General features: G+C 39.4%; 1 protein-coding gene across 5 annotated transcripts in view; it reads right to left on the bottom strand.

The window, feature by feature from the left end:
- Nucleotides 1-1,237: 1,237 nt before the first annotated feature.
- WDR25 (WD repeat domain 25) overlaps nt 1,238-26,449 on the bottom strand; it is a 69,536-nt gene continuing 44,324 nt past the window's right edge. For all 5 annotated transcript variants that reach the window (XM_075103915.1, XM_075103917.1, XM_075103916.1 and 2 more), the window contains 4 exons: nt 24,157-24,287; nt 5,286-5,456; nt 2,903-3,043; nt 1,238-2,485 (listed from right to left, as the gene is read on the bottom strand). In XM_075103915.1, the coding sequence (XP_074960016.1) occupies nt 2,264-2,485; nt 2,903-3,043; nt 5,286-5,456; nt 24,157-24,287 (665 nt within the window). In that variant the 3' untranslated portion in view covers nt 1,238-2,263. The remainder of the gene's footprint in view (nt 2,486-2,902; nt 3,044-5,285; nt 5,457-24,156; nt 24,288-26,449) is intronic.

Raw genomic sequence — 26,449 nt, 5'->3', positions numbered from 1 at the left:
ACCTACAAACCAATGGAGTACATTTTGCTCATCACTTAATTAAAATCTGCCATTTACAAGAGTGTTCTGAAAATTTTTATCTGAAAAAGCTGTTTTAACTAAGTATGTGAAAAATTTATTAGAGACTCTTGTATTTGTGCCAATAAGAAAAAAACAGAAAAACAAAAAGATGCTAGAGGAAAAGTTGCTATTATACATGACTTCTGGATTCTATGACAGATGGTTTACTCAACACAATTATCCTGTGTACGTTAAAATACCTTTGTAGACTAATCAGACAAAACATAAGCCAAGCTTATAGCACTCACTACAAGGTAGCACATATTTATATGGAGTCAAGGTCAAGAATACATATGGTTTGTGTGATGCATAGACATATATTTTTCAGTGATACATATATGTTTACACATACACAGAGGTATAAAATGGGTACCAATTTCTAGAACCAAGCAATACAAGTGCAGGGAATGTAGAATAGCCCAGCTCTTGTCTGCATCTCAAAGAAAACCTCCTGCACTGAATAGCATCATGACAATTGTGTGACATCAAGAAGAATAGAAAACTACATGTGTGTTCGCAATAAATTAGGGTAGCATACTGGTTTTCCCCCTGTCCTGGTTTCAGCTGGGACAGAGTTATATTTCTTCGTAGTGGCTAGCATGGGCTATGTTTTGGATTTTTGCTGGAAACAGCGGTGATAATGTGGAGATGTTTTAGTTGTTGCTAAGTAGCGCTTACACTGGTCAAGGACTTTTTCAGCTCCCCGTGCTCTGCCAGGTGCAGCTGACCCAAACTAACCAAAGGGATATTCCATACCACATGACATCATGCTCAGTAGATAAAGCTGGGGAAGAAGAAGGAAGGGGGGACGTTTGGAGCGATGGCGTTTGTCTTCCCAAGTAACCGTTAGGCGTGATGCAGCCCTGCTTTCCTGGAGACGGATGAACTCCTGCCTGCCCACGGGAAGTGGTGACTGAATTCCTTGTTTTGCTTTGCTTCCGCGCGCGGCTTTTGCTTTACCCATTAACTGTCTCTATCTCAACCCATGAGCTGCCTCACTTTTACTCTTCTGATTCTCTCCCCCGTCCCACCATGGGGAGTGAGCGAGCGGCTGCGTGGGGCTCGGCTGCTGACTGGGGCTAAACCACGACACCCCCCAGGTGTCAATTCCATGATAGTCTTGAGTACTAACTTGTCAAGAATAACAGGAGTAAAATAGCAAAATACAGGCACCATGTATGTAAAAAAAAGTTTATTTTTTCATTAAAAATATTTACATATATTTTTGCTTTGTTTATGTACGGTCATAAATGTAAGTATAAAACTCAAGTTTAAAGATAGGGATTTTGAGAACTCAAATTTATTGACTTCAAAATTAGCTTCAAGTTATCCGGCACACCTTTCAGTGGAACCATATTTTACAATAAGCTGAGCTAATAACAGCTGCCCATTTCCAAAAAAATGCAGTCCCACCCACCCTACAATCTTCCCCTTCTTGTGCATAGAAGCTGTTTTGCCTTGAACTACACTATTGCCATCCAGCCCTTCAGTGATCAGGTCAGGGAGCTAAACTAGTGAAAACTAGTTTGAACTAGTGAAAAAAAATCCCAGGAAGATCAAATAGGCATTAATCGATCTGAACATCATCCTCTGTTAAATAGTAAGTCCTCACCAAAAGTTGGTGAGGACAAGAGGAAATGGCCTCAAGTTGAGCCAGGGGAGGTTTAGACTGACTGTTAGGAAAAATTTCTTCACAGAAAGTGTTGTCAAGCATTGGAACAGGCTGCCCAGGGAAGTGGTGGAGTCACCAGCCCTGGAAGTATTTAAAAGACATGCAGATGTAATACATAAGTGCCTTAAGACTTAAAGGTCTTCTTCAACCTAAACGATACTATTATTCTCTAACAAAACCTGGTTTAAGAAAGCTGCATTGAAAAGCTACATTAAAAAAGCAATAATTTTCTTACGTTTAGCTACTCAAACCAGGGTGGGGCTAGATGAGCACCTGCAGATTGACACAAAAGGGGCACAAATTTGTCACCAGGGCCAAGGGAGAGAGGAAGACCACTTCTTTGCTCAGCAGCTAACTACAAGACCATCTTAGCTGCATTATGAAAACATACACTTAGAGGTCATAGAAGAAAAGACAACAGTCTGTCCTACTTACAAAACATCACAACAAGATTTCACATTGCATACCATGGTTTATTTCCTATGCCTTTGACAGACTAACAGGAGACATCCTGAAAAGTAACTCTGCTTGTTATTGCCAGATCTTGATTTCTCCAGCCCAATCACATGTTGCAAGGAGTGATGGCAAGACTGGGTGAAATATTGCACTCACACAAGCTTCTTTATGTGCAGACAAAGTGCGAACAATCCTAGCAGTATGATAGTTGTAGAAAAACACTTTGCCATCTGAACTTCCTGTCACCAAAAGTGTTCCATCTGGAGAAAATTCACAGCCCACTGCAAATCCTTCCACCTGTGAAAAATCAATAACAGTGTAACTCCTGATGTTGATCAGAAAAGTTCTTTGTGATATACTGAAAATGAATGTAGTACAAAAAAAAGATTGTATGTTTAAATAAATATACACTAAGGACTTCTCCAGGTGTTTATTAAGACACAGTTATAACACAAACTTATTTAATCAAGCTATTAAGTATTCATAAAATCTAATAACTATTTTCTTCAGAGTGCATATGATTCAAAATAGACTGGCACATGGGAAAGCAAATGAAGCCAATTAATATCTATCACTGTTTTATAATCAAACACTATTAGCAGACATATTAAAAAGCACAGGTACTTTGCTCTCTATCTTCCTTCTTGTCATGGTTTAGCCTGAAACCAGGACACTTCTAGACTTGGATACTAAGTTCTCAGTGAAGAAGGATACCTTATGTCCTTCGTATCTTTTCTTTTTGTTGATTCGGTAAGGTCGCTGGGCAGAAAACAAAGCCATGTAGTTCCCATTCGTCTGAGCAACAAACATAGACTCTTTTGGGTGCAGAGTCAGACTCGGGCAAGTGTAACGCTCCTGAAAATAATTTTAAAGATTTATTTGAAAGACCATGAAAGGCAAGGTGTACATAAAACATCTCCATAGTATTCATTACACACAGATGCTTAACTCATTACAGTCCACTGAAAGTCTTACACCAAGACAAATACTAAATCAAATCTCCACCCCAATTTCCTAGATACTGACCAAAATCCCATCTCCCTCTGAACCATAATTATGCTTCAGAACAGCTGGTGGCACTCAAACATCTCCCTCCTGCCCAAGGAAAACTGAAGCTTGAATGTGAATCCTCTTCTCCCATATCCCTTCCTCCACAGCCATACTGTGCCTTCTATGCTACTTTGTATAGTTCTCAAAACCTCCATCCTCTCCATTCTGGCCACACTGACAGGAATAGAAATCACCCTATATAAACAGACAACTTTCCCCAGCCCACTCTTATAAAAAGAGAAGAATAAAAAGGACCATTATTAGCCTAATAAGTCAGAAGTTCCTTATGACAGTGATTTGTCATGTAGGCTGCTGCTGGCTGTAAATTCATAAATATCTGCAAAAATTAATAACACCTGGCTTTACTCTAGTGTTCCTATTTAAGACTGAATTAAGATTACGTTCAAAACTCTGCAAGGAGACTGCATCACAAATCAACAGCTCTCACGACGTTTCAGCAAGGTCCAAACCTCTTCTAGTTTCAGACTAACCTAAAGACACAGTGCTGAATTTTGATGCCATGAATACAGCTTAAGAGAGCTTTGGCTGTGGGACGCGTCTGCATGTGAAGCAGACCAGGCTGACAGTGACCGCTGCACACGATGGGCTATGTGGTAAAGCAGGAAGAACATCAGACTCGTTTTGTTCTATGGTTTGGAAGTGATGAACTGGGAAGGAAGTTCTGGGTATTGTAAGGTATTGGGCACAGAAAACAAAACAGGGTTAGGCAGTGTTCCTGGTTAGGACTGTGCTCTGTGGCAGAGCACTGCGTGCTTCTGCAGGGAAACTGGGTCTAACAGTAAGGGATCAGAAAGCACAACACAATCTGCAGAAGCGCTGTGCTGTTATGCTGGGTATACTGTTGTATGGGTTATTTTAGAGCTCTTAATTATTCATTTGTTAATGCAGACAAGCAATAGATCAAGACCTGTTGGGATCTAATCTTTCTGGAGAGCTCAGGGGTTGTCTCCCACCTTGAAGGGTCCAAAGGTGAAATTCAGGAAAGTGAAGCAGAGCTCCCAAAATCACCACCAAGTATTCTTTATTTGCAGTGCAGAAAAGGGTGAACACAGTCCATTTCAGAGAAGCTGTAGTCATGAGAAGGTAGGCTGGGGGGTGGGGTTTGGTTGGTTTGTTTGGCAGGGGATAAGGAGAAAAAGTTGCTTGTTTATTTTTTACTCCTTCATACTGAACCTGACTGGTCTGTACTTTATATATTCACAGTTTGTTGGTTTTTTTTTTTTGTATTGCCTACCCAAGATGTTGATAGATCTAATATTGGACAAAGACATAACTGCGGAAATTAAACATGAAGCAACCCCATTAGATCATCAACTACATGCCCTTGTCAGTAGAGAACTGTTCATTTCAGCCAAAAAGCTTCTATATACAACCCAATCACCCAATCATATTATATTACATAGGATATTAGGCTTGGGTTTTCAAAAAAGACCCAGGGAATTGGGATTATCTGTTAACTTCCTTGGTAATCTCCTTTGAAGCTGTCAGCCTTTCTAGACAATTTAGTCTATTAAATATCTTGCCTGGATAGATTACTGACAGAAATACTGCACCTGTACTGATAAAAGTAAATTTTGCCTCTGTGATTATGCCATACTAGATATCTCTATGCATGTATTAGGCTGCTATTACTATGTGAATATTAAACCCAATTTGCCAATAGCCCTCATTGCAGCTGATGAAAAGTGTATGAAAAAGTGTGGGAAAAGAAGCGTGGCACTATAGCAACTACTGCCATGCACTACTGGCAAGTTAGAATGACACTGCAGTCGCCTCGCCTAAACATAGCTTGGATTTCAGTGAATGAGCACTGAAATGCAAGTATTTTTAACACAAGGAGACCTATCAGTCTTCAAGGTCATTTTTTAAGAATAAGCATTTTTAAAATATAAAAATAAGGCAAGCCGTCAACTTACATTAAGAGCATTTTATACATCCATAATGATCTTACAGAAAATCTTTTTACAACACTGACAAGCATGAAATATTAAATCATGACCCAAACAATACTAGTTGTTAATCTTACATGAAAAATCTGATTGGAGATTTTCGCAGCACTTTGAAAGTCCCATGCAATAATGGTACGATCAGCTGAGTCCCGGCTTACTGCATCTGTGCTTGTAAGAAATTCTCTTCCTTCAGGGAGAAAGAGTATATCCAATGTCTGTTGTACTGCAGCTTTGTACAATCTTAACACCTAGTGGATAAAAAAGTTTGTTATTTTTTGACAGATCAGAAGAACGTGATAACCTATGTTTTCTCTCTTTGCATTAATAACTATCTCCAACAACTTATGTATTATTTTAAAATTTAAAAAAGTAACTAATTTTTAAATGTTGAAGTTCTAATGTATCACATAGCTTGTTAATGTACATAAACAGTCCACACAGAGGAAAATTAAATGAGACAAAAGAAAGCATCCGTTTGTATAATTTATATATTTTATATATATACACGCATAAGATTCTGTTATAAATTCCCAGAAAGAGCTTTAGACAACACGATATTGTGGAGCTGGGTCTACACAAACTCCCTATTATTTTAAGTACTCTCCTTGATTCCCTAGAAGAGGCAAGGGAATCTTTGGCAGCAGGGTGGCCAACTTGGTGAGGCAGGACTCACCTGAAGGACTCAGGGCAGGGTCCAAAGTGGCAATGCTACACCGTTGCAACCAACTGGGGTATAAGCCAGGCCAACCAGAGCAGTGACAAATGTTCCTTAGCTGCCTCCCAAGACAAGAACCAGAAGACCAACCACCTCAAATGTATGTATACCAATGCACGCAGCCTGGGGAACAAACAGGAGGAATTGGAGCTCCGTGCCCAGTCAGAAAGTTATGATATCATGGTATCATAGGATTAACTGAAACATGGTGGGACAACTCACATGACTCAAGGGATGCAATGGATGGCTGTAGGCAGGGAAGAAGAGGAGGAGGAGTTGTGCTCTACGTTATGTTGAAACTTGAAGATATAGAAGTCGTCTGCTGCAATTGTTGAAGCCCTATCAAATGCCCCTGGGGCAACATCAGAGGGGTCATGTTCAAGGGGGACCTTACAGCAGGAATCTGCTACCAACCTCCAAAACAAGACAATACGGCAAATGAAACAATACTTTGCTTGCTTAAGTAAGCTTTGGGTCAACAGAACCTGGTCCTTATGGGTGACTTAAACTACACTGACATTTGTTGGAAACCAATACAGGAGCTCACATGTCATCCATCAAGTTCCTGGAACGTGTAGGGGACTGCTTCCTCATACAGATGTTAGTTGTGCCTACCAGGCATGAGGTGCTGCTGGACTTGCTACCCACAAAACAAGAAAACCTACTTTGTAATATCTCGGTTAGTGATCACAATATTGTGGAGTTTGGGATCCTGGAGAGCATGCTGAAGGTTAGTACTAAGACAAAGGTTCAGAGGTTTTAGATTTTAGAAGAGGAAGCTTCAGCTCACTCAGAAATCAGTTGGAAGGGATTCCATAGGATGCTTCCATGGAGGATAAAGGAGCTAGCAAGTCCTGGGAGTTTTTCAAGAATGCTCTTCTGCAAGCACAAAAACAGTTCACCCCCTTTAAAGGTAAGGGAAGTAGGCAGAGCAAGAGACCCCCTTGGCTTAACTGTGAGGTTTTGAATCTGCTCAAAACCAAAAGAAGCATACCAGAGATGGCAAACTGAATGAATATCTGTTGAGAACTACAAGGGCATTGCCAAGGCTTGAAGAGCTGCAGTTAGAAAAGCAAAAGCTCAGCTTGAACTGAAATTGGCCAGAGATGTCAAAAACTACAAGAAAGGGTTCTTCAGATATGCAAACAACAAGCAGAAACAGAGGAAAATATTGGCCCACTGTTAAACAGGACAGGTGAATTAGTCACCAACAATGCTGAAAAGGCTGAGGTTCTCAACACTTTCTTCACTTCTTTACCATCACTGTTGGGCCCCCGACCTTGGGGACAACAATCCAGGCTGATGCAAACACAGACCCACCATCAGTGAAGAAAGAGTTGGTATGTGAAATGTTACAGGACTTTGACCCCTTAAAATTGAAGGGCCCTGACGTTATCCACCCAAGGGTGATGTAAGAGCTGGCTGAATTAATTGTGAGGCCAGTCTCCATCATCTTTGAGAAGCTGTGGAGATTGGGGGGACATGCCAGAAGACTGGAAGAATGCTAATATCACCCCCATCTACAAGAAGGGCTTAAAGGAGGACCCAGGAAATTATAGGCCCATCGGTCTTACTTCAATCCATGGGAAAGTTATGGAATGAATGCTCCTGGGGGCTATCAAAAGTCACATGAAGCACATGACTGGGAAAAGCCAGCACAGATTCACCAAGTGTAAATTGTGCTTGACAAACCTGATTGCCTTCTATGACAAAATAACCTGCTCGGTTGATGTGGGGTGAGCAGTGGACATGGTCTACCTGGACTTCTCCAAAGATTTCAATATGGTTTCCCACAGCACTCTTCCTTGAGAAACTGCTGCGATATGGTCTAGACAAGAGGTCTGTGCGGTGGGTGAGGAACTGGCCGACAGGCTGCACCCAGAGGGTGATGCTAAATAGCTCCTTTTCCAAGTGGCAACCTGTCACAAGTGGAGTCGCCCAGGGATAGATATTGGGCCCAATGCTGTTTAATATCTTAATAAGTGATCTGGATGATGGGATCAAGTGTACCCTGATGAAGTTTGCTGATGATACCAAACTGAGTGGGGAAGTGGACACTGCAGGAAGACCTGGATAGGCTGGAACAGTAGGCTAATAAAAACCTTATGAAGTTCAACAAGGACAAATATAAGGTCTTGCAGTTGGGAAAACAATCCAGGATTGCAGCACAGGCTGGGATCCACCTGGCTGGAGAGCAGCTCTGTGGAAAGGGACCTGGGGGTCCTGGTGGACAGGAAGATCAACATGAGCAAACAGTGTCCTGCTGCACCCAAGAAGGCCAACAGGATGCTGGGTTGCATCAAAAAGGGCATCACCAGCAGAGAGAAAGAGGTCATCATCCTGCTCTGCTCAGTGCTTGTCAGGCCACATCTGGGGTACTGTGTTCAGTTTTGGTCCCTGCTATACAAAACGATGTGGACAGGCTGGAAGGGGTCCAGAGAAGGGCCACCAAGATGATCAAAGGACTGGGAAGCCTGCAAGAACTGGGTTTGTTTAGCCCTGAGAAAGGAAGGCTTAGGGGAGACCTTATCACCATGTACCAGTACTTAAGGGGCAGCTACAAAGAAGATGGAGACTCCCTTTTTACAAGGAGTCACACTGAAAAAAAGAAGGGGTAATGGGTACAAGTTACTCCTGGGGAAATTCCGACTGGACGCAAGAGGAAAATACTTCACAATGAGAACAATCAGACGTTAGAATAATCTCCCCAGGGAAGTGGTGGATTCCCCAACATTGGGCGCTTTTAAGATTTGGCTGGACAGGGTGCTGGGCCATCTTGTCTGGACCATGGTTTTGCCATGAAAGTTTGGACCAGATGATTTCTGAGGTCCCATCCAATCTGGTATTCTATGATTGAACTCAGAGCACTCTGAGGATCAGCCTAAGGATCTCTTCTTACTCCTTCCATGAAACTTCAGAAGTGTAAGTATTTGGTCCTTTTGTTCTCAAAATCTTCAGCTAGTTATAGAACCAGGGAAAGGAAAGTAATTAGGCTAGTGGGGATTTGAAGGTATGAAAAGGACATGGCAGGAAGTGAATATTCTTGTTGATCATTCCAGACTTAATTATAAATCACTGTTTATGACTAGGGATGAGTAAACTTGATGATTCAAGGCTCTCCCAGTCCCATGCTGCTGTGTGTCATTACTTAACTTGCAAATCATGCGATCCTGGTGTCAGGACCGTACAGCAAGGGATAAAAGCTTGTGTACTTAGTCAGAAGCTGCCTACGAGGTCAATGTGGACATGCTCAGTAGAAGGGTACACCATTCACCCTGCAGAAGATACCTCAATCCCATTAAGGACTCAGTCTGACACTCTCCCCTGAAAAAAGAAATCTAACCGAGTTTGCTCTTTTAAAGTGCTGCTAGAAAGGGAGGGATTGAGGTAACAGGACTGCTGCTGTCAAACAGTTTAGTGCTTTAAGGACTCAGCCAGGATCCTGCCTTGGTCTATGGGCATTCAGTCCCACACCTCCCACCTCATCTGCGTACCAACTTTCCTGGCAAGAGGCAGTGTCTGCTGCTTCTGCTGAAGCAGGGGCTTTTTTCTGTCACTCTACTGAAAATGCAGGGCAGCAGGAAAAGAGAGAGTCATCAATACTCCAAAGCATGCCTGAGCTCAAGAGTAAATAATGCGGCTCATCCACTAGTTCCCATCATGTAATTAATGCCTATGAACAATCTCTAAAGAAGTTTGGGATGTAAAAGGAAAAACCAAATTTCCCAAATCTTATTCCCAAATAAAAAACATCAGAGTTCCCCAGTCTAAATCCTCTTTCAGGACTTTGGACACCAGAGGGAAACTTTTCACAGTGAGGACAGTCAACCATTGGAATAATCTCCCCAGGCAAGTGGTTGACTCGGCCATGTTGGACACCTTCAAGAGTCATCTGGACAGGGTGCTGGGCCATCTTGTCTAGGCTGTGCTCTTCCTAGAAAGGTTGGACTAGATGATCTCTGAGGTCCTTCCAACCTGTGATTCTGTGACTTATACCAAAGTGGGTTGGATCCACACAGAAATGGGTCCTCAGCCACAGGATTCTGAATATTTCAACAGCCTGTGAGATAGTTCTTAAAAGTAAGAGAGATTTTGAACTATTCTAAGGAATATATGAACCATTTAAATTTCCTTTCTTTCCACCTTTCTTCATGAAATTATCATCTACGTTGTCTACTATGAATTTTACAAATCAATACTTTTTCTCTGATTTGCCTCCAGTGAAGAGAAACTTCAAGGCAAGTGGCCCGATCAAAACAATCCACTTCTCTGAATATGGTGATCCTTAAAACTAGGACACTGGAAGACTCCTAGTTATTAATATCTAAATCTCTCTCTCTCCAAGATAGCAGCCTGCACTTCCAACAGGGTGTTCAGAGGTTAGTCCTTCTTCTAATGTCACTGGAAAAAACAAGAGAGCAGAGAGAGTGCTTGAAGTATTATACTGAAACGGTTCCCAACTTCATGAGGCAATTCAGCGCCTACTTTACCCCTGACATAGCACATGACTACTGACTTCAGGGCTCAGAACTTTTACAGATACTGTAAGCACACATATTTTTAAAAAAATTATTTTCAGCTGTCACAGTGAACTATCCTGGCTTATCCTCTGTTTTATAATGTAACCAATAAAAGAGAAGTCATTTCAAATATCAAACACAACATGAGAACTTCTTGATTTTTTGCCTCAAGCTCAAAAACCTGTGACTGTTTGGAAATGTTCAGAACCAGCTGATCCTGCTTTACAGTGGCGATATACTACATGATGTCCTGAGGTCCCTTCCAGCCCTGCTTCCTGTGATCTTGGCATGGAGAAGGACAGCAGCAGCAGCTGCCCCAATTACTTTTCACAGGCTCTGCAAAGTGTACAGTTTAGAAATGTGATGTCTGCATTCACTGAAGAACCTCAGTCATGCAAGCACCCTACACACCCTGTAATAACACCAACAAGCTGCAAACCTGCAGACTCAAAAAACTAGCACACTTTTCAGCAATCTGCCTGCATTTTTAAGATAGTGGATACAGAAATGTGTTACTTGCTTTCATCAGATTTTTCAGCCTAGAAATCTGCATAATATACAAAGCAATTAAACTTTGTAAAGCCAAAAGTGATATTTGCATATTTATAACCTCCACTTTCTCTACGGAGAAATCACCACACATAGTTATTTCTTCTCAGAGTTATAAAAGGAATAGTTCGATAGTAAAGCAGAAAATTAAGCTATTTTGTAGGAGCAAAAATAATAAAAAAAACCCACCCTGCAAAATATAATAGCTGCCTGGAATGAGAAATGGGAAACCATACAGAAACCTGACAGCTGTAGGAATTGTAGGAGAACTAAAATAAAGTTAAATTGAGAGGGGGGACGCAAAGGGCTCTACCATCCTGACATATTGAAGGAGGCAGCTGCTTAGCAGCAGGCACCTTCACGGAAGTGACAAGTCCCAACCAGAGGGTTGGCAAGATCAGAGCGCAGAGCAGAACAAACGTGTAGAAACAGGGACAGGGAGGCAGAAGCAAAGGTTAATTGGTGCTGGGAAATGAAGAAGAATGACATGGAGCAATAAATGAAATAAAGTCCCAAACAGTGATTCATGGTAGTAATTCTTTAATATTTCCTTATTTTAAAGATTAAAAACTCCTACATATTGTTTGGGTCTTCACCTTCTAAATATAACCTTGTGAAATATATGTAGGTATATATCCATACATACAATATGTCCAGCACTGTTAAGGGATTAGGGTTTAGGTTTGGGACTTGTTTTTAACAGGTTTTGGAGCAAGAGACATCTCTCAGTAAGGAAAAAGAAGAGATTGTGAAGTTGGTAATGTGCACATACTTTTAATTTTTGCTGAAATCCTGTTGAGCTCTTACATAAACTGCCACTATCAATTTAAACATTTTCACTGCTAATTATTAAATATATTTGCTTGTCTGTTACTTATCAAGATATCTAGCCAAATTACCTGTGTATCTTAGCTCTGCAACAGGAAACTGCCTTTATAAAAATTAGTAAAAAAGACCATCTCTTTCTGTATGTTTGATACATACCTCAGAAAAACTGTGCTATTTAATCTTCAAACCACATAGTAAGAACTGACTCAGAAAACAATAAATTAACACTTTGCATAGCAGCTGGGAACTTGATATACATAGTATTTAAATTGCTCCATAAAGATAGCTTTCAAAAATAACTAATTGCAACACTCCCGCTCAGTACTCATAATTAAACCTGCTTTGTTCTACCTTAGACAATCAATTCATGACATGCCTGAGCAACTTGCTTGGGGAAGCACCAGTTTCCCTACCCTGCTGGTGTTAGTTTTTTAATAACAGCTTTTGCTCTTTTTCTATTTGCAGATTTATCACCCATAAGCATTGGAAAACCACAGTCCACTTCTTCAATCTCAGCATTTTCTGGACATAAAAGAAATTGTTTCACAGGAAGGCCTAATAGTTTCTGGTGTCAACACAATCCAACATAATAAAGCTTCTCCACTAAGGCAAGAGTTCATGGCTGCAGGCTTCAACAAGAAAGGTAATTTAAGCAAACTAAATCAGTTTCAAACAGATTCTTATGGTTCTGGTGATTTGAAAAGCACACTGTGATGCTGAATTCAACGAATGTATTTCAGATGGGTATTCTATAATACTTCTCTGCATAAGGAACATGCAATGCCTGGTATTTTGTTTGTCAAGAAAGCTCAAAGCCTCCACACAAGCAATTCAGAAGCTGCTGCTCATCCCAGCTCAGTGCTGGTCACCTGTAACCTACATGCACTGCACTTTCCTAAAGTCCCCTCAAGCTTTATGCAAGTGATGAGAAGGAAACATGCTTTTATAATCACTGCTCTAAGCATCAGGAGAGAAGGTCTCAAAACAAATCTAATAGGACTATAGGCAATCTGGATGGTCATGGGAAAAGTCCGTAATCAGTCAGTGCCATGGCTTCCAATCTGTAAAATGGCCATTTTTTTTTCTTCCACTCTTGTGCTACATTTTTAGACTGAGTGCTTTGGCATGCAACTGCCTCTTCCTACTGGCGTGTTGGGTAATTAATGCAATGGGGGACTGATTTAAGTTTCCTCTGTGAAATAGTACTACACCATTACTAGTAAAAAAACAGTGCACTTTAACTTAAAAGAAAGCTTATTTTGCACAAAATAGACGCTTTTTCTATCTACTGCAGTGCAAGCCATTTGCATTGATCTATTCTAAAGAGTAAGGTGTTGAGGCAGATGACTACTATTTTCTATGAATTATGAACATGAGCTAAATGTTCACAACAAAACCACATCCATGCGACAAATCCAATTTATGTCTCTGATCTCCATCTGAAAACTGTAATGGCAATTTTAATAAAAACACATGACATTATCATAGACAAGAAGATCAAGTGTGCTACAGTCTTATGTTCTCTTAAAGTCTTCACACGACTGCTGTATTTCTCTTTATGTAATTGAAAAAATATTTTGCTTTTCTATTTAAGTTTTTTCTTGTTTTTAACTGCTCTGTTTTCAGACACAACTCAAGATTATCAAGTGGTCTTGAGAATAATTAAAAGGAAAGGGAGACCAATTAAAATGAAGAGCTGGTTGAGCTTAATCTGGTATTGAGCTATAAGACTTTAGGTACAAACAATGTACTACTTTTTTTTAAAGTCACTTTCAGATTGCTTGAGAAGGCAACAAGAATCTTGTGATGGAAATTGTAAAACATTTACTAGAAAAAAAAAATATTTTCCCATCAGATTTTTTATTTAAAATTATCTCCCCATCTCAAATAGGATAAGAAGTGAAATCTGTATATAGGAAACAGAAGGAACATCTGAGATACAGAATGGGTTTTCTATGAGGAGCAATAATCAAGGACTTTGACACAGAAATGAGATGACTGAGGGGAATTTGAAAGGACTGGAAATAAAGTCTGAGCAGGATGGAGAAGGTGAACGGTTTCTTCCATTATAAGAATTTAGACTCCAAACTAGCAGAAGGCAGCTTCAAAACGCACAGAACGAGATGTTTCTTCACACAATACATATTGAAGTTTAATTCCTTGCTACAGGATGTTGCAGACATAAAAAAAATCAAGAACAACCAATTCCACAGCATGAAAACTGAGAGAAAGACATGGAAGACAATGACGTTACCTGAGGTACAGAAAGTCTCCAAACTGCAAGTTAGAAAGGTCTGGGTAACCACTCCTGGGAATTGTGATAAAGCAGTTTGCTGTGCTTTCACACTCTTGTTTTCCAAAAGCATACTGGTCACTGCTGCAGGTGTAAAATTTGTCTAGAAACGTGCTGAAACTGGAACGGCTATTCCCCAACAGCTTCTCACTTGAATACTCACGCTCCAGAAGGAGGCATGTTTTGTTCCTGGCCCATTTCAGTCTCTCCAGGAGCACTTGCTCCAGGAGAGATTGTATGCACAGACAGGTCTACAATTCTCATCTGTGATATCACCGTATGAGGCTTCCACATAAACACAGCAGGATTGCTCATGTACATGATACAGCCTCATAAAATGTGCCTTCACACTCAGAAAGGACCCCTGAATGTTAACATTTAAAAACAAATGCCACTAGACAAGTACAGATGTACCCCCCACCATATTTCTTTAAACTTTTTGTCCATAGATTCAGTAAGGATTTCTCTGACTGTGAGAAGAATAACTTCAGTTTTCTAAAGCGCTGAATAAATCATCTTTTTTTAATTACATTGTTCTTCCTAATACCGCCAGTACATGACAATGTATTGGCTGTTTCTATAGAAACCAGAAGTGCAAGTAGCACCACCAATTTCTACAGCCTTTTTTCATATTTATATGCTATCCAGAGACAAATTCATTAGGTCTCCTAAATACATGCTACTTAAAATAACTGCATCTCATCTGAAAGAAATTGCAAGAGAATGTTTCCAAGGAAACAAATGCACTGCCCTTGCACTCTAAATTTATTAATTTTTTTAAATGTGCTTTAATGACTTATTTCTTTATAAACTCACGTATGGAGAAATAGCTCAACAACATAAAGAGCACTTCTTCCATTTTTTCTTTTTAAGCATAAAGCTATAGATGATAGTTGCAATTTTGTAGCTAAACAATGTTCAATCCAGAATAATAAACCAAGATGGGGAAAAAGAACCCCTGTTGTGCCTCCGCCTTGGCCTCTGTTAATAATAAAAATTCTGCAGTGTATTTCTAGACTAATTTTAAAAGCTCAAAATAACCGCTTTCACCATTTTTCTAGTTAATTTGTTCTATAGCTTATTCAACCTCAATTTCAAAAATGGGAATTTTGTGTAAATCTTCAAATCTAAGTTCTCCTCAAATTTGCCTATCACTCCAACAGATTGGCTTTGTATTAATACTTTCTGAAATCTTCCTTTTGTCCTGAAAAAAATTCTGTTATTAATCCATAAGGGCTGAACCTTTGTATTCATTTGTACTCTTCCCATTTCTGATAAGTCATTGATATTTTTCCTGCATGATATTCTATTCCTATTTTTTTGATTGTGCTAGCACAATACTTTCTGTAACACACATTTTTTGAAAATAAAATAATAAACATTGTCTCCATTTTGAGCCCTACCTAAAGCACTTCACTAAATTCCTCCCAGTTTCCTTTCTTAAGATCTCCCCTTTAGCTATTTTTCACATTTTACAATACCTAGGTTAGTCCCCGTCTTCTCCAGCTTCTGCAATTGCTCTATCAAAGTCCAAAATCATAGCGGGAGATCAAGTAAGCTTCACGCAATCAACATTCACTTAACTCCTATAATTTATTTTTTTATAATTTCATTTATTCCTATATCTGTAACTAATCTTTCCTTCAAAGTCTGCTCTGTGGCTGTGTCAGGTCATACTACTGGGTCTCCACTGCCTGAAACCCTTCCTCTCTTTCCCTCCTTGTTTAAATAAGCAGTGGATTTGCATTTATGGAGGTCTAAGAGCTTCAAATATTGCTTAAAGATCAGAGCCACAGCCCTACTGCCTTCCACTTATTCCCCTCCAGATTCCTGCATGGTGCTTCGTCAGGGCTTGCTGTTCTGACAGCTATAGCAGACAGCTCTTGCCAAAGCTCCAATGGGCCTCAGTGCTTTATGAGATGGAACACATGAACATCAGCAGACAGGAGAGCAAAACCAGTACATCCAACAGCTGAATAAATTATTCCTCTATTTTTAACAGAGTCCAAGGAAACATTAGTGACCTCCCTACCTTTAGAGTTCCTTGCTTTCCTGTATGCACATACAGAAAGAACCAGTTCCTGAATGCTTACAAAATGTTAAGTGTTTCATCAATCAAAGCAGAATGTAAATATAAGGTAAAATATGCAAAACTCAAAAATAATTATATGGATACATATAGAACATTTAAATGAGTACATTCAGATGCAAGTTCTTGAGTGCTGTATGTCCTTTCAGCAGAGCTAATAGCATCCCTGCTTTACACTGTGGAAACCTTGCTGACACATGGAAATAAATCTTTTCAATTCGGTTTGCCAATTCACTCATGGTATAAGGAACTTTAGCTCCTTTAAAAGTACTATCAGTACAAGACAGTTACAGCTGTAGCCTTGGTCTGATATTACATCTGTGTAAGCTTAGAAATCCAAATTAAAATGAAAAAAAAATCTGTAGTTATATTTTCTTTTGTGAACACAATAAAGTCCTTACTGCTAAGCTAGAGGATACAGTCTCAACCCTTTGTTCTTTTTGTATTTCAAGGAATATTAAAATTTCAGGTAGACTAAGTGGTTGGAATATATATTGTCTCTTGTCTGAAAAGCTAATGTAGATCAGTCAAAATGGAAAGTGCCTGTGTAATTCAACTGGCTTGTGCTGAACATCTTAAGAAATTCTTCCACAGCTCAGAGAAAGGAAATACTTCTAAAATACATAACTACTTTAAAGTCTCGGTGTTATTGCACAATTCTTTTTACAGGGCATTTTACAGGGTTTTTCTAGGTTCAGCTCTGAGGCCCAAAGATCCCATGGAGGCTGTTCAATATGATGCTCTCTCTTTGGCTGACACTGTAGAGATTTTTTGTTTGTTTTTTAAACATAGCAACTCACTTCCAAGTTTTCTGGTCTTTTCATAAAGTCTCTATAAACATTCTCTAAATGTTTCATTAATTTAATCAATTTGTTATACATCAATGTAAGATCTCCAGAATAATCACTTCACCAGAGAGAAAACTGGGTTTAACACAAACAGAAAGAAATACCACTATAATAAATCTCTACATGCTATTCAACTGCCTCTTTTATTCTTTTTTTTTTTTCCGGCTTTGATTACTTGTCTCTGTAATTTTGAGACGCCTGTATACTTTACATTTCACTGAGCACTTAACAAGCTGTTCCATCCATTCATTTCTCTGAAGTATATTGCTTAGCTTTATCTTGAAGATGTTAACTCCCTTATTGTTCTTTCATTCTTTATCTTGCTCAGTACCCAATGCTACATTTGAAATAATTTTGCCTATTTGCTCAACAGAATAGGAATAGCAATAAATGTCATTCAACATTCGTCCCTTTTTTTTATATATCTGCCTTTCTGATTAATAGCCTACTTTACATTTCTCCACATTTTAGTAGCTGAAAGGCTGCCTCAAATCCATCTTCATAGATTTTCTCTGGGACTTAGAAATTCAATTTTTATACCACATTCAATACATGAATAAATATCAGTAATTTATGCTCATAAATTTATGCTCCTGTTAAAAATTAGTTGCCCATCAAAATCAAAGCAAGATTTCCAAAGTACTAATTTGGAAAAATACCACTATCAGCTATTTTATGCCATTTTCTGTCAGCAGAAAGCACCAATAAGGCACACTGGCATAAAGCAGCCCATTTCAACGACTGCATATGTATGTGTAATTGGACAATATTTTTGTTATTAGCTGTTGTCTCTATTTCTGTGATGCTTAATGCTTTGCCCTGAATTTCTACCAAAAAAAATTCCCTCATTTCCTGATACGCAATTATCATTTTGCCTCACATAGTTAAGTTTAAGATGTGCAAGTGGATAGCCTGTTAAAACACAGGAGTAAATCCTACAGAACAACCTCTGAAATTGAATTACCAATGAATGCTGAAATTGAGTTTTCAATGTGCTATGAGTAACGAGATTCAAGCTCTTGATTTAGGGTGCTCACTCTATTGACAAAAATACACTGCAAAGCCTGCAATGACTATCCGGAGTATGATGATGGGAACAAAAAGAATCATTAGTTCACCCACACATGGTTCCAAGCTGAATGACAGGTTAACACACTTGAAAGAACAGGAAAAACAGAAAAACTTGTAACGAATTAGGATGAAAGCACTTGAAACATATTAAGATGGTTTGCACCAAAACTATAATGAAGTGGCAAGAGGCCTCAGCCATCTATTTCAGTTAAGAACAAATGGCACTTGTTAGAACAGGACAAATTTCAAAATACTGGTCAGGACACTTTATCCAGTCTTGGATATGGCCTTAACTGTGTAAGATGGAAAAGAAAGAAAGCATGCTGGCTTTATCTTGTGAATAAAGATAACGATATAAGCTGAAAGCACGAATATCTGAAGAATCCATTGAAATCCCCCAAACCAGGGAGAATCAGACATGAGATACTGATGATATTGACAATTCGTGCCTAAGCAACACATGCCTAAGCCACTGCTCTGTGGCTGAGAGTCTGAAATGTAACTACGTTATTTTGCAGTATTGATGCATAGGTAATACTCACCATTCTGCAAGAAGCCGCCATATGCAATCAAATCAGAGTTTGGTATTTTTCCATTTTTACACTCAGCTATGACCTTCCACATTCACTCAATACAAACACACACACAGAGTTCTTTAAATTTTAAACCCAATACAAATGTAGGTGTCTAACAGCTTACTCCCATCACTGAGCTACAGCTATCTCAGATGGGGGGGACTGGGGGGGTGGCCAGGAAATCAAAGGATAATAGAGGCTCTCTGTCCCTTTTGGAAATGTTTCAGAGTGAGAGAGTAAACCACACTGCTGCTTTCAACAATCACGGTATGTACAAAATTATGGTTTTCAAATGAGCAAACCTGTCAAACAAAAATAAGAAAAAAAGGATCAATATCTGTTACCAGGCTAAACCCACACCTTCTACTTTCTAACGTGATTAGACACTGTTCATTATTAAAATTAACATTCCTCATGTGCGACTTAATTAGTTAGTTTTCCAACTGATGGAATTCTACATGAATGTAATTGTTTCCTAATGAATAAAGCAGGTAAGAGCTTCTAAAATCTTCCAGAGACAACCCAGTACAGGATCCGTACAAAAGAAACAGGCTGGGGATTTTGTTTTACCAAGCCTAAAATCTTTCCTATTTTACCTATTAGAATACACATTCATTCACTTATTTATTCTCTTGGAAAGTAAATTATTTCCTTGTAATACAGTGGGATGTTTCCCTTATCTCTTCATTAGCATCAGTGTACGGAAATAGAGTTACACACAATCTTTCTAAGCACTCAAGTGTCCTGCAGATACAGAGACAACACTGTGTGCATTCCTCCGTGGTCAACAGCTCTTTAAGGCAGGTTCCAAGGCTACAGCTTCAGCATTGCAAAAATAAGTGTATGGTTAGACACCAAGACAAAAATGATTTATTCTGCTGGTCTCATTTTTGCTGTATATAGCATCCTGGCCACAGACCACAGTGCCTTTTGAGAAATCACGTCATAAGATGGGATCAAAGGATGTCACAGCATGCAATGTTGTGACATATTGCACACAACAGCAGTACTCTCAGACAAAAGGAAAAAATTCGTAATGTACCTATCTTGAGTATCATCTACTCTGGCAACAGAATTAAAAGTGGACAGGGAATGGCCCAGGGAAAGACAAATACCTCATTGCATCCACTTGAAAAATGCACCGCACCCAGATCAGTAAGCAAGGAGGCAAAAAATCCACAGCTGGGCAGTAAAGCATAAAGGTACAATAAAATACTGTTTGAACCTCAAAGATAATATACTCCCTAATTAGTAGAAAATTAGGGCTGTTTTAGACTCAATGTACAATCAAATTAATAAAATGTTAAGTATTCATGTTTCTCATCTACATAGATATAAATAGCTTTTACAGTGTCTGTCCTCTGGAAATGAACCATATATGCTGCCACCTAAAGTGTTCACTACAGACGCACATGCAGCTTATATGTCAGCCCCTGCAACCTACACAGAGGTGACCCCAGGCATAACCATTGTTTCTTATGTCTGCGCAGTGGTAAAGTAATGAAAATTGCAATTTTCCCCTGCAATTTTGCCAGATGTAGTTTACACAAAAGTTGCTATGTCAAAACATCCTCTCAAGCCAGGGTACTGGTAGTCAGAATTACAGAAGATATGAATGGGTGGACTATTAAAATCTACAGTTTATTAGTATGGGTTTGCTTCTTTGCTTTCTTACAATGCATTTTACAAAGGCCAATACCTCACAAATTGCACATTGCCCTTATCTTTTCATCTTCTACTGCAATCTCCAACTCAACGCATTCGTCTGCTCCTCACTGTAATAATGCCTCATGCAAACTATATCAGACATATCAATTGACAGTTTAGCTGTGGTTGAACTGAGGCACCAGAATTTAAACCTAACAGGAAGAAGATGCATCTGGTACAAAGACAAAGCACTACCGAAACTGAAATTTCACAAGGGAGAAAAAGGACCAAGAACAGTGTTTTTCAAGCCATTTGTCTTGGTGCCACTGTAACACTGTTCAAAGATAAAACCAAAATACAGGGACTGCCAGAAATACTGATAATAGGAGAGCATCACACTCAGGAGATTACTCACAGAATCACAGAACGGCAGGGGGTGGAAGGGACCTCTGGAGATCATCTCATCGAACCCCCTGCTTGAGCAGGGACACCCAGAGCAGGGGGCACAGGATCGCGTCCAGGCGGGGTTTGAATGTCTCCAGGGAAGGGAACCCACAGCCTCCCTGGGCAGCCTGTGCCCCTGCTCTGGCACCCGCACGGGAAAGGAGTTTTTTTCTCATGTTTAGCTGGAAATTCCTGGGTTCCACCTTATGTCCATTGCCTCTTGTCCTGTCGTTGGGCACTATTTGAAAAGAGTCCAGTCCCACCCCCTTGACACCCACCCTTCAGATATTTGTAAGTATTGCTAAGGTCCCCTCAGCCTTCTCTTCTCCAGGCTGAACAAACCCAGGTCTCTCAGCCTTTCCTCATAAGGGAGATGCTCCACTCCCCTGGTCATCTTGGTAGCTCTCTGCTGGACTTGCTTGAGCAGCTCCCTGTCCTCTTAAACGGGGGGGCCCACTTTCATTAACTCAGAATTAACTTATCTAGCACAAGCATTAACATCTGTTATTTAGCCCTTTAATTCTACTTGAGACAATGCCATTTTTGCATTGTCCTCAGGTTTTGTCATCAAAATCCCTGGTATCAGAACTGCTAAAAAAAAAAAAGATCTTGTTGAAGCATAAACCTTGAACTGTAAATTAATTTTCTACTTCCTTGAAACTGAATTGCCTTCTCCACTACCAATATTTGAGATTTCTCCTACTATCTATGAAAGATTTCTAACCACATTCCTCCATAACTGTAACCAACAGTAAGCTTCCGTTTCACACAGGCATATTTTTGCAACATGTCATTTAGGTAATTTGTTACTATAGAACAGAATCACTTATTGTTTTCCATCTGTAGAGACTGGGCACCTTAGACACACACAAGCTGGAGGTGTTGCCATTTTTGGCATGAACATACTTATCAATCACAGTTGATTTCAAATCTAAAGAAAAATCATCTTTACAGGATTCTTGGAGATAGTGCCTCAAAGACATACATAGGCATAAAATCCATCATAAAGAAACTACAGGGGGTGAAAGAAAGACTGTCATTGACTTTGTACACAACAAGACTATCATTTGACTGTGTATAACTGCAATATCGTTCACAGGAAAGCTTATTGCACCAAGTCAGAAGATCTCAGAAAGAATGTTTTGCCACCTACATCTGCCATATGCTCGTTGACCTGGACCAAGTATCTCAAATTTGACCACTACTGTCAACAATCTTTAAGCCTTAGAAGATTATACCCATTTAGTTCCTGAAATACTTTTTAAAGGAAGTTCAGCCTACCATAACATACAATGTTCTTCTCTATGTTAAAAAAGACAGCTAAGTGTTCAATTACAGACTGCATCTCCTCCCCACAGTTAAGGTCTACTGTTACGAGAATCTCAAGAACGAACAACTGCATTCCCTGCCTCATTTGCATGCTATGAAACCACTGACCCTGCTGTTCAGGAGAGAAGATCTCTATTAGTCTTTCTTCTCCAGCCCACTGCCAGAGAAAAAGTAATGCTTTTGTTCTACAGTAAATTTACAGGGTAACCTCTGATCACCTGGAAGAAACACCCTTTGAACTGGTACTACTTCCTATTTGTGTGGTACATGTTTTCAGTTCTGCAAGTTGCCTATGCTAAAGACGGTATACCAAAATCACTTATTGGCAACACCAGAATACTGTACACCAGTGCAAGGCAGGGAGAGGGAGGGAAGAGTTATTATGGAGGATTTCATAAACTCATAGAATCATTGAATCATTAAGGTTGGAAAAGACCTCTAGGATCGTCAAGTCCAACCATCAACCCAACACTACCATGCTTCCTAAACCATGCCCTGAAGTGCTGCATCAACATATCTTTTAAATACCTCCGGAGATGGCAACTCAACCACCTCTCTGGGCAGCCTGTTCCAATGCCTGACCACTCTTTCAGTAAAGAAATTTTTCCTAATATCCAATCTAAACCTCCCCTGATGCAGTTTGAAGCCATTTCCTCTTGTCCTGTCGCTAGTGACCTGGGAGAAGAGACCAACGCTCACCTCACCACAACCTCCTTTCAGATAGTTGTAGAGAGCAGTAAGGTCTCCCCTCAGCCTCCTCTTCTCCAGGCTAAACAACCCCAGTTCCCTCAACTCTCCTCATACAACTTGTTCTCTAGAGTAACTTTAAAAACTTACATAGATATTCTTTATCATAAGTATTTACAATTTTGGCAATCTAAAACTAGAATCATCTTCCTTCATAGAACTGTGCTTTGAATATCTCTTCATATCCTTATCAAGGAAAACTAGCCATCATGCAAGCATGATGGATGGAATAGATCCCATCAAACTTTTTACAAAGGTTTTCATGCTGACATTGTAAATCAAACTCAATAAATTTATTTTGAGAGTAGCCTCAGACTTGGCAGTCTTGATATGTACTTACTTACTAATATTTTTCTTGTAAGAACTTATGCATGTGAGGGAAGCCTGTGGTATAGACGCTATGCAATTATTTTCTCAAACATCAGTGACAAATCCAAGGGAACAACTGCAGCACAGGAATTAGATTGTTAATTGCACAATAATACTGTGTTTCCTTAATAAAGCAACTCCTACAACTATTTCAGAGCTCTTCTGTTAGAGCCCTCATACCTGAAATGCATCTGCTTACATCTCTCACCTATTATTCTTAATCCATCAAAGTCAGAGACAAAGTATGGATAAGCAATCTTATCTTTTTCAGATTCCTTCTGTCACCCTCAAGAGCAAACAGATGGCTAACTATGATGAGTAGGATCTACCCACACAGAAATTCAATGGAAAACAAAGAACTACTCACTTTACAGTCACTGCTGCTCTTTGAGCTGTTCTGTGCATGAGGGTGTCGGCTTGCCTTATGCTTCCACTGGCGGAGTACAACTCTAGTCTTACCTGAGCTCTGAATAGCAGCTGGGAGCATGCTGTTGTTCATGGTTCATGATAAAGTAAAGGCAGAGGCTATACATGCCTCTCTGTGGCCCTTCATGAATGTAATGTACGCACATCCTGAGCCACCCGTAACAGCTTGAAGAGCAAGTTAGCTGTACTGCTTCCTAGTACACAACTGCCCTTTCCACAGTCCTGAAGCGAGCTATTGGCTTTATTTTATTCAACTATGTTACTCTTATTTACATAAACAAAAAAAAATCGTATTTTTTGTGTACAATATTCCTCTTAGTGCTCCAAAAACATTACAAAGGTTCATATTAGCAAATGGCCACACAATCAATGACAGATGCAAAATACTTCAGAATAACATTTCATTGAAAACCCAGTACATCTAGCAGCTCAGTAATGCACAGCCCATCCAACCCAGAAAACATTCTAAAAGAGAAAGAGGAAAAAGATTTCTATTACCTTAGAAGTCCTTATATCCCAGGCTTTAACTTCTGGGCTGAACCCTCCACAAATGAAAATATTTGACTCCGTAGGGTGGAACTTCAGCACACTGATCCTAAATTCATTTTTGCTGCTAAATACCTGCTTCCCTAAAATAAAATGAGAAGCTGAGATGAAAATTTGAGCAGAAAATTAAATACGTTACTCATTTCAACCTAGTTTCAAAAATATCAAGGTTGTCAAAGGTGAATACCTTCATATTAACACATTTCAAGTATCTGGGACTACTCTGATGTACTGAAGATACAAGACTGAACTAATTAATTTCTATCCACATGAAATTGCTTCTGCTCATGGGCCTCTGCACCACTGACTGCTTCCTACTGAAAGGAGAGTAAAAGGGGTTTCGCACACTAAGGAGAGGAGCTCCACCAAGGTCCCAGTTCAGTCAACATGTAGGACTAAATCTACAAATCTAGTGGTAGAATGTTTCCCTCAGAGATGCTGTAGTCTGTCTTTCAGTGGGATAAAAATAACTAGAACAAAATATTGTCTGTACAGAAATACCACGTCCCAAACTACACTACAACTCTTGAGTTGTTTACTTATCTTTCTGTGAAGGTAGGAGTGAAACTTCATGTTGAAAGTAGGAAATAATTTGCATACCATCATATGAAGGCAATAACTGTTCCCACAGATACACTGTTCCCAACATTTAATTGTGTACACTAATCTCCACAGGATCCTGTGGTTTGTATCAATTGGATGGTTCACAGTTTCAAAGGCAATAGAATTCAGCTAGGTTAATTTATAGGACTTTTCCACAGTCTGCTGCTTCCTTTCATCCCAACAAATTAATGATGTTAATGTACATGCACTGAAATATAATTTTTGGAACAGCAGCATGGACCAAGATAAATACATTTGCTCAGCTTCACAATTTCACTTGTGCTTTACATTCTACATATCACATATAAAGATCTACATTAAATAAAGTTACTTACTGCTTTAAGCCACAGTGAAGAAGGTATCACAGAAGTAAAAAAAAGCCAACCCTTAAAATACTATGACAAAAGCTTCTTAAAATATTCATTAATCTACACTTTCAGCAAGTAAGAGTTGTATTAAGATAGGCTTTCTTAAACAACTGAAAATACCTTGAGCTAAAAACATTAATGACATGTAAATACTTACTGTTAGGTGAATGATACTGAAAACCATTCATATAGATTTTTTTGGTTCTTATTTCATGATCTGGAGGCAATTTATTTTATTTTTGTGATCAGTTCCATTTTCCCCATCTGCTGAACTCAGCTTACACAGTCAAGAGGCTAAGACTTGTCAAATTATATATTTATTCATTTTAAAGAAGAGAAGATAGAGACTTTACTGCATCACACATGCTCTTCAAGCTAGCAGGGGCAGAGCAAATAGATTGCAGGGACCATAAGGAAGGGTTGAGTGTTGTTCTACATGAACTCTGGTTTTTGTAGGGTTTTTTTGTTCGTTTTAAAAAGATTCTACACCGATTACCCATGCAAGATCTAAAAGGCCTCTCTCTCACTACTGAAAGAAAGACTTAATTTAGTCCATAAGTTCCTTCCCCAAAAAGAGAAAAAAGTCATAAAGGCAGCAGAGGTTCTCTCTACAAGTCCTATGCAACAGTGACCATCTCTCACCATGGGAGCTTTCAGTACCCCAACAGCTACGGGGGGGGGGGGGAAGACTCCACAGGGAAGGAAGAAAGTATTAAAATCACCAGTTATAGGAGCAACAAGATATTTCTCTCATGTACACCACTACCAGGCATCATTTGCATCTTACTCCCATCCACAGCACTTAAGAAAATACTGAATTTCCCCATGGAGGTTCGCTAGTCAGTTTAATAGCACCTTGCTCCCAAAGGAATTTGGTTCCTACCAGTACCTAATTTAATAAACGCTCTGGGAGTATAATCAACAAGTTTTTAATGGCACTGCAGCCAGAAATTAGCAAAACTGCAGCCTACCTGTACTAATCCTGTCAAACAGCTTTATAAAGGACGCATCAAGCAGTCCATAAAGTATGTTGTTCAGATATCTTTAAACATATACATAAGTGATCCAGTGGAACTCATTGTCTAACCTTCTGACAAACATTAACAGTTTAACTGACTTTCTTAAAACATTCTTTTTCCTCAAATGTCTCTTTTTGGAAGCTCAGTAAACAGTGTTCTGGAGAGTTTGGTGTTATTAGATGCATACGTGAATTTCATTCACTGCCATGTCACAGAAAATTAGAAAAAGGCTGGAATGCAGAAAAGAAGAGGATG

The sequence above is a fragment of the Phalacrocorax aristotelis genome, chromosome 9 (assembly GCF_949628215.1).
Source record: "Phalacrocorax aristotelis chromosome 9, bGulAri2.1, whole genome shotgun sequence".
In the NCBI taxonomy this organism is placed as follows: domain Eukaryota; kingdom Metazoa; phylum Chordata; class Aves; order Suliformes; family Phalacrocoracidae; genus Phalacrocorax; species Phalacrocorax aristotelis.
This window is presented reverse-complemented; position numbering and strand designations above follow the sequence as displayed.